The 9,588-nt window shown below is 41.8% G+C and overlaps 1 protein-coding gene across 1 annotated transcript; it reads right to left on the reverse strand.

Annotated features, from left to right (window-relative positions):
- Positions 1–814: 814 nt before the first annotated feature.
- Positions 815–8,270, reverse strand: LOC119363516 (mitotic checkpoint serine/threonine-protein kinase BUB1-like). The gene is made up of 14 exons (XM_037628887.1): positions 8,059–8,270; positions 7,272–7,431; positions 7,019–7,176; positions 6,831–6,924; positions 4,876–4,986; positions 4,709–4,796; positions 4,378–4,481; positions 4,226–4,297; positions 4,019–4,108; positions 3,712–3,869; positions 1,693–1,747; positions 1,468–1,602; positions 1,255–1,376; positions 815–1,161 (listed from the first exon to the last, which is right to left on the reverse strand). The coding sequence occupies exons 1-14, from the start codon at positions 8,178–8,180 to the stop codon at positions 972–974; spliced, it is 1,659 nt and encodes a 552-aa protein (XP_037484784.1). The 5' UTR covers positions 8,181–8,270; the 3' UTR covers positions 815–971.
- Positions 8,271–9,588: the final 1,318 nt, after the last annotated feature.

Genomic DNA, 9,588 nt, shown 5'->3' on the forward strand with positions numbered 1-9,588 from the left:
TCAAGTAGTTAAAACCTAGTACTACTCCGGGTCCATCCACAACGGTCTGCTTACAATTGTCTTGTATATACAGGTAGAGGCATGCCATAACCGGGTCCAAGTAGGTCTGCTTACAAGTCTGACGCCGAGGACCAAAGCTAGGTGCATGGCAGTTGGAAACCGGCCAAGACAGTGCAAGACCCAAGACAGATCCCTGCACCTAATCCAGGGCCTCGACCTGACAAACGCTGGATATTATGTCGCCCCAGAACGCTGCACCGTGGGCAGCAGCAGGCGCAGGCAGGGACCAGGACCAGGGCACTCAGTCAGATCCTGCATGCGATGCGCCCAAACATTATGCTATGGCTATGCTATGAGCGGGCAAAACCGCACCACGGATCGAGCCATCGTCCAATAACAACAAGACATACATGCACATCTCTATCTCCCTCCGTCTCCATCTAAGAGATCGGTGACATCGACACGAACGCCGCGAGGACACACAGCCCCAGTGGCCATACGCCAAGACACGCACAGTGAAGCGTTGGCTCATATATATCGCTCAGATCAGATGGGTGGGCAGCCCATGTCCTCGCCACAAGATGAAAGTGACAATACCGTTGAGCCAACATTGATGGTCCTAGCAAAAACGTGACATGTCTAACAGGACTGATTAGCCCCATTAGCCTAGCCAAAGAGACCCTTTGACTTTGGTTGGGCACTGTTGGTTCGTGACAGCAACCACTCATCCGTTGCGTGTCATCTCGTTTGTCCTACCTGTACCGCTGTACGCATATCTAAGACGGTAACTATTTGGTTCTCACCGGGACACATCTTGAGTACTAGTTAGACCATGACACGGGGGCGTGTATTTTCATTTTCAGATGATACAACAAGGCCACGAGATGTGGCAAAGACACATACATAGACATAGGGAGGCAGTGTAGAGTAGATAAATATCGCAGAGGCATTCTGGCGACGAAATGCACACCTCAGGATGAGCAAAGGGAGGCCTTCTGCTTTGCCAGCAGCTGGTTCAGCTTCACCACCAGCTGATAGTTGCTGCACATGTAATCCTGGAACGATCTCCGCAGGCTCCGGAGGTCGCCTACGTGGTTCCCATTGGAGCCCGGGTTCAGCAGCGTGGTGAAGAGCTGCTTCCACAGCGCAACGTTCCAGTACCTGTTCATCAAAGGACAAACAGGTGGAGGGGTTATCTTCTCACTCTGGGCAATCACTTTTGTAAGCAAAATCAAGAGCTCGCGGCAGCACAACCTTTTAAATGACAATTTCGGTTGGTACATGTAGTTTCCACCTGTTCCGGGCACCTTAGCGATGCTCATCTCTTCCCCGTGCAGCATCATGTGTGCAACCACGCACAGACCAAAAGTGTCAACCTGCAAGACAGGAAACCAAATCGATGTTGCACACGGTTCCTTTCTGTGATGATGCCTAGTAAGGTTGTGAGTAACTTTGAAGGGTACAGACTTGATATGTCCAGCTTCTCTCTTCTTGCATTTCGATACAACTGAACCCTGAGGTTCCACAATCCCCAAGGAACTCCGTGCCAGCTGGGAAGAGATTCACATCAATGCCCCGGCCCCAGTCAATAAGACACAGCCCCTGGAATGGATGTTGTTTCATAAGCAACACAAAAGGGCTACAAGCCTCCAATACCTCTAAATCAAGAATACTCTGAATTCATATGCTAACCTGATTCTGCCCGCTTCTCGTTTCGCTTCTGAAGGTATCGTCTGTGATCTCTTCGCTTTATGGGCCACAGGTGAGAGGAAAACTCATGTTAAATTTAAAAAAACGAGTTGACAAGAGCTACAAACTGAACTAGCAACTTCCGCAAAATAAGTTGAGAAACAGGCATGCATGTTTACTTTCTTCAAAGAGCATGCATGAAATGGTCTGGGTGAGCTTTAACACATATCAGAACATCAACATCTCAGCAAAAGCATGGAACGTGAAAATACAGATTCCAAATACACTTTGAAGTAATAATAATAAACAGAGTCAGGAATCATCCTAGATCTTTGCACCCACCAAACCCAACATCTGGGGCCAACAAATCGACCTCTTATCTACCTTCATGCTTGCTCTTATGACCAACCATTTCAAATATTTCCAAAGAAAGTTGTGGTTCTTAGTTGCAATAACATCTGGCATAATTCTAATCAGTTAGGAGACATTTGTAAGCTCGGAACACACATTTGCAGAAGAGTCACAACATCACCCAAGGTGTTTTAAAACGATTTGTACAAACTCGCAAAACCTGACTATTAGATGTCTGTAGTCACTTGTGCACACTAGAGGTGGTTGATCGGTGCAATCTTTCGTACTGTGACATTCAAACAGGCTGGGATACCATCACCCATAAAAACAAGAATACAGGATCTGCCCGAAATATATACTATCTCCGTCAAGAAATGCAAGTCATCCAATTGAAGGGACATCTACACGCCCTAAGTAGATTTTGGTAATTAAGGAGCTAATATGTGTGCTAAGTACATGAGCAGGTCTTGAAGCCCCACAAAGTGAAAAGAAGGTCCTCTGTCGCTACAAAGGCCAAAAGCCTCACACAACCATCCTTGGGTGATAATCCAGGCCAGGAGGCCGGAATCTCCAGACGCAGTAGCTAGTGAGCAAGGAGGCCAAAGACTTTCCAGGCACCCTTCAGGGTCGCCCAATTGCCGGCTCAGAATATGTGGGGTATTAGCACGTACATTGGCGGAGCTAGATAGGTACTTGGGTGTACAAATGTACATTCATCTCTGCAAGAAGGTTGACTACCTATGTATACACACATATGGATCAAATGAATTAAAAATTGTAGTAAAATGGTAATTTTTAAGGAAATATGTACACCCATTGTCTGGATACTGGCTCCGCCACTGAGCACATATACCCGAATGTGTAACCGGCCTGGAAAATATCCGGAGGTGCATTGTTACTGGGCCAGGCAGTTCCGAATGTTTTGTTGCCAGGATTCTGTGTGAGTGCCATGTCACCAGACAGTTTGAATTTGAAGGGTACCCTAGGACGAGAGTAGATTTGAGAGATTTTTGAAATTTCACATGTACACAGAGCTAGAGCATCGTCTACCAAGCATTCACCACGCCCATTTCTCTTGGAGTTTGCAGACTCCTAGGCACCGGCAGTCACCTGGGGACATCCAACGTGTGGATTCGCCAAAAAGACTTTGTGATGGCTGAAGATCGCCTCAAGATCATCCACTAATGGTTGAGCTTAGACACTGCCCAAGGCTCAAGGAGAAGAAGGTTAGGTCTTTGTGGTTGAAGGGACTTGGTGTTCAGGCCTCTCCAACGAAGACGTACAATACCCCCAAGGATTCGTACTCCAGGAACCAAATCCTCGTGTCCTTGGGGGTATTGTACGAATCCTTGGGGGTATCCTTTGGTTGATTTACTTTACCTTCACATCTTGTTTGTTGTGCCTAGCTTATCATCCTGTGTTCGTGGAATTGCTAAGTTGATCGCACCATATAGGTTATTCCAATTAGAGAACCTTTACATTTCAGCAATAATGTGACAAGGTTGAATTAGGAATAAATTTTCTTAGTTGCCTTTCACCCCTCCCCTCTAGATGAGGCATTTGGTTCTTCCCCAAGGATTGAAACTTTTACCAGCAGTATGAAAAGGTACACAGTTTGACCACGCAAAAAAGGTTGAGTAACTCCTCAAATGTGGTAAGTTGGTTAGTTACCTTGGATAACAGACAAGCATATTGTCAGGTTTGAAATCACCATGGATTATGCCAACACTATGTAGAGTTTCAAGCATGTGCAACATCTCCATAGTGTAATATATGCACAAAACTTCATCCATGTGCTGACCAACAACTAAATGGGAATTTATAGCGTCCTGCAAAAGGTCTGTACTGTAAGCTATCACATTTAACAACATGGGTTAGCTAGAGATATATCTGGGCAACAACAAATACAATCCTGATATATAAAGTTGTTCTTTCGAGCAGGTTTTGAAAGGGCTTTCTACACATACGAAGGAATTACCAGAAGAGTTTCATATGGCAGGAAATTGCAAACTAGCACACTGACGTCAGCAAAGACATGCACTTCATGTGCATAGCCATAGCTTGGTCTCTGGAAAGAAGATTATTTGACATGTGAGCATCGTTATAATTTACCAACTACTAACAACCTGGTGTTCTTAACAGAAATTGTTTTTAGAGAGTGATTCTTAGAACAGGGATTATTCACCTGAATATCAGATATCCGCATATCAAGCTGGCGGTAGATGTAAAATTCCCAAGGAAATGCAGGCTTTTGAACCTGCAAACAAGCACTAGGGTTTAAAATCAGAATCAGGTGCAAATGGCAGGTTTTACTAAGACAACTGAAACATGTTTCACCTTCAAAGCAACTATTTCTTCCGTGTTGCCATCAACACTAGCTTTGTATAATTTAGCAAAAGCACCAGTACCAGAAGAACCTTTGATGTGATATTTCCTGCCACCTTGGTGCAACAAAAGGTATCATTATTAAACTCTGTGATATCAGTTACATGAATCGGCTTCTTGAAATCGTAGAACAGAGAGATATTTCTGTGAGAACATTATGTAGTTATGTTCTGATTGAGACATGAGAAACATAGTAGAAAACAAAACTTCATCCAGCGGCGCTATTGCGGAGTGCACAACAACATTGTCAAAGGTTGTAAGAGAAAATAACTAGAGTTTATACCTAACTCGACGACTTTATTTTTTAAAGCATTATGTGAGGAAGTTAGGGGCACCTTTCCTGAGTAGATCTTGTTGCTCTTATGATAGCCCTGTCAAGGATTTCAGTGGCACACAAAGATGAGAGCCAAGCAAAACACTAGTGAACCACACAAAGCAAATTTAACTTACTGTTAACTTCTTGAGGCCACCATTAATTTTCGTTAGCAAATTGCTCATGGTAGAATCTGACCATGGATCAACCACAGTAAACTCCCTTTTTTGTATTTTAGATGGTTTGGGCTACAAGGCAAGAACAAACAAAATTGGAACGACAAGCAATTAATTACCCACCAGGATGTTAGGCACTAGGTGATCATATCGATGAAATGATGCTATTTAAAATAATGGACAAAGTGGGAAAATTGTATTAGATAGAATAAGGTGCATAGTCTACCACAAACGAGAGCATAAAACATTTTCAATAAGTTTTAGAAATAAAACTCAAGCTAATCATCATTGCTGTAAGTGGAAACAGATGCTGTGGATATATACAAGCCAGCATAGAGAAACAAATAAAATAGATGCCAATCTGTCAGCCTTCAAGTTACACTCAACTATGAACTATCAAGTGACAAACAGGCACAATCATACATAAATGGGCGAAGTAAATACATGCTGGAAGGAGACAAATCACAAGCACTGGAATGTACAAATCATATTCATTTCCTATCATTTTATAACCAAGTAAACATTCTGTGGGAAAGTAACTGTTTAATCACAAAAAAACATATAAGAAACTGCAAAACAAACCCTTCTGTGCTTGTAATATGATGTACAGGGTTGACAGAATACAAATGAAGTAAAGGGCTAATTCAAGTAATATTAGGTTTATCCAGAAAGCTAGCCCACTGGTAGATGGGCCTATAAGCTCAATGGGGAAAATAATCAAATAATCCTCAAAGCAGCTTGAGTTTGAGTTATCGCAACAAATAAGCAGCTACACTATTATAAACCCCAAAACTGCACCTAAAGATTTTACCATTTCAGCTTCCCTCTAGAAGGGAGCTCATATTAAGAGTTAAGGCCAACTATTCAGTATTCAAGAAAAAACTATATTCCACCTTTAGTTTGTATTGCTAGAAACTTGAGCCTGTAGGACGCTAACATCAGTCCCAATGGTCGTCTCTTATTACCCGTATTTCTATTACCTAGATTCTCATCATCTCAATGCACTGTATCTTACATAGGCTAAGTATTTATTATAGTAGCTCCCACTTTTATTAAGATTACACGAGTCTAATTGGAGGACGAGTATGAGATTAAATTATCTATGTATTGGATTGTGTGTAGAGATAGTATATAAGATAAGAGAGGGCTTCTTCCTCTCTCTCATTAATTCTGCACCACATAAACAAAAATCTGATGTGGAGGGCAACGAGACGGTACCAAGGTGGAGCACTGAGAGAGACCAAAGCTTAAGCTATGCTGAACAAGACCTCTATAATTACACCATATCTTCAGAAAGACATAGCATATCGAATTATGGAAGACCAGTAGCTAAATCCACATAAGGAAAAAGTTACACGATAAGGAAAAACTATGTACTAAACCAGCGACAAGTAATATGGATCGGAGGGAGTAGCGTATCCCGATTATCTCTCTTATGTAGTAAATAAAAGTCTATATGAACTCTACACTGCAAAGAACTCGATAAAGTTCTTCATTGTAGAAAGCTATTTCAAATTCAATTAATTATCATAGATATGGGATGTAAGGCACGAACATCAATGATTATGCGATTGTAATCTTTTCTAGGTGGAACGCACATTTTTCAACATGTGTTTGCTGAACAGTAATGAGAAAATCTGTCAGCGTAGTCATCATCATATCTCAAATACAACATGGGGCGAATATCAATCCAGTTCCTTGCTTTTTCCCGCACCTCCGGTCTCAAAAAAAGTTGTATATCTCAAATACTACCGAATACAACATGACAATTAGATAGGAAACCCGTGACTATTTGACAGCAATACAAAAATCAGAAAACGCAATGCTTAATATAGAGCCTACCAAAACGTCATAAATTTTGGTACGGAGGGAGTACATGATAGCAATATTTCAACTCGGTTATGTGGCTTTCATACCTGTGCATCCTCATCAGATTCTTCTACAATACTCTCCAATTGTTTTAAGAAGTTGATATGCATCTTCTTCAAATGATCAAGGGGCTCGGCTTTTCTGGTTAAACCACAGACTATAATTTGCCATCACATCAACACGATAACCATCATTTTGTAGCTGAACACGAAGGAAAAATGTTATCAACTCTAACCTGGAAATACCAATCCCATAGACCTTATCAGCCTCGAGCGCTCTCCCCTGAGCACACAGAAACAGTGCATATGATTCATAGAGCAGTGCATCCTCTAAGAACATTCTTTTCTCCTCCAAATGTGTATACACCTTGTCAAAATCAGAAACTGCATCCCCCTAAAATAGCAAAATCTCAGGAAATTAAGGAATGAGGATTAAAAAAAAGCAGAAAGATGACATCAGCATTGGCATTTTAAAAGCAAATAAGTTACATAGAGGATCCAGATCTTCAGGAGCCGGGGGTCAGTGGAGTACTGATAATCGTCCCCATACTTATCAATGCATTCTGTCACATAAATCTTGAGCTGTTCAAGTGCTGTATGATAACATTCTGGGTGTGCCCTGATCTCATCAATGGCCTTCTTGATAGACCTGAATATGAACACATAATTGGAGATAAGAAAATAGCACACAGATGGTTGATCATAGAGGCGTCCACGTCACCAGATAAAACACATCACATTTATATGCACAAAATTTGATACTGAACTATGACCGAAGCATATGTACATCATCTGCATTAATACCAATTGTAAGTTAAGAAATCCATCTATTCAAATTGCCCAGAAATTTAACTCCGAAACATAGCTCATACACATACAAATGAGTTCATAAGTACAAATGGCGGTGATAATCATACTAGTATATGCTTAAACCTTTACGCACTCAAATACATTTGATGCCAGAATCAAGGTATCTTGACTCTGTCGCATATCTACAGATTAGCAAATATATGCAGAATGAGAAAGGTTAGGTGGCGCAAGCTAAATTAGATGCGTCCGCCATATTATGCACCTAAGCAATGCAGAAGCCGGGAGGTTCATCCTTTCTTTTCCACGTATATAAGATATAAGAAAGAAAAAGGCACCTAAGCAGTTAGGAGGCGCAATGGAAGGGCGTCTCCATACGCAAACCGAGGCGAAACCTCGGATACACACGCGCACACAGCTGAGGTGAAATCGCGCGAAGATGTAAGCAGGTAGATCTGGAGGGCGCTACCTGAGGTAGGGGAGGATGGGGTCGGACGGCGGCGACGCCTCCCGCGAAGCCCTAGGAGTGGATCTCTGGAGCGGACTGAAGGGGGCTGCCCCCGCGCACGGCGTGCGCTCGACCAGAACCATCCCCGGCGGCGGAACTGAATGGGGAATGGGGAGAGCGACACAGCGGAGCGGCGGAAGAAGAATGGGCAAGATTTCGTTTGAATTTTGAGAGCGCACAACTTCTGTTTTTTTTCTCTTTGATTTGAGGGAATTGAGAGCGCACAACTTTTTTTTTCTTGGACGCGTCTAGGGGGCGCCCGGCCGCCCTGGGATCGCTAACCAGTATCCACCTACAAAGGAAACTATCATGTCCCCCTCCCGGACCGAAAAAGGAACCAACAACCCGCACGCCCGAAACCGCCCCAAACCGCCCCAAACCGCTATCGAACAACCAAGGACATATACGATGACGTCTGATATATGATATATTCGGATACAATGTGCAAATATAGGTCTTAAGAAAAAAGTTCACACATTGCCTTCACAAATCTGAAACGCACTGCCATCAAACCGTTGTTCTAACTATGCAAATTTAACTAAATAGTTATAGACAAATATAATTGCAATCTGATTTTGTTCTATCCTTGAAGTTGTTGTAACAGACCTTGCTTCATATGTTCACTTACATTGGTCTGCAGAGAGTCATGCCCTCCCCTTCTTGTCAGACCTGCACATTGTAGATACAAAAACAAAAAAGAGATGGTCAAATAATATGTAGCTACTACCTGAATGTTCTTATATTGTGCAACTACTATGATGCTTGTTGCAACTTTGATACTACTTGTATGCAAGTCCTATGCTACATTTTTATCCAGGTTGTATGACAAAATTTGTTTGTGTTTGTGTGACTGGAATGTTCACAATTTGTCCAACTAGTATGGAAAGTTTGTGCAATTTTATGACACTTTTTGTGCAAATGTTGTGCTGCCTTTGTGCAACTACTGTCAAGAGGCTATATCTGGAGGAAAAAACACACCTAACTATACTTGCTACTTATTTCTAGAATGTGCAAATTCTGAAAAATGTGCAACTCCTATGCTACATTTTTATCAAGGTTGTATGATGAAATTTGTCAAAATTGTGTTTGTGTGACTGGAATGCTCACAATTAATCAACTGGTATGGAAAGTTTGTGCAATTCTATGACACTTTTGTGCAAATGTTGTGTTGCCTTTGTGCAACTACTACCAAAAAGCTGTATCCGGAGAAAAAACCCACCTAACTATACTTCATACTTATTCCTAGAATGTGCAAGCTTGAAAAGTTGGAGAAACATAACAATGTGGAAATTCCTTGTTCCTCTATGTAAAAACTAACTACTTGCAGTTTTTGAAACAATAAAAAAATAAAAATGAGTCTAATGGTGTTAAATTCATGCCTCATTTTGCTAGCAACTATGACCCAATACAAATTGGTTGATGACTTTTTTGTTGAAACAAAATGCAGGTTGGAGCAGCTTTCAAGGATGATAGACCTCAATGCGTTGCCTC

This window comes from Triticum dicoccoides, chromosome 2B (assembly GCF_002162155.2).
Source record: "Triticum dicoccoides isolate Atlit2015 ecotype Zavitan chromosome 2B, WEW_v2.0, whole genome shotgun sequence".
Taxonomy (NCBI): Eukaryota; Viridiplantae; Streptophyta; class Magnoliopsida; order Poales; family Poaceae; genus Triticum; species Triticum dicoccoides.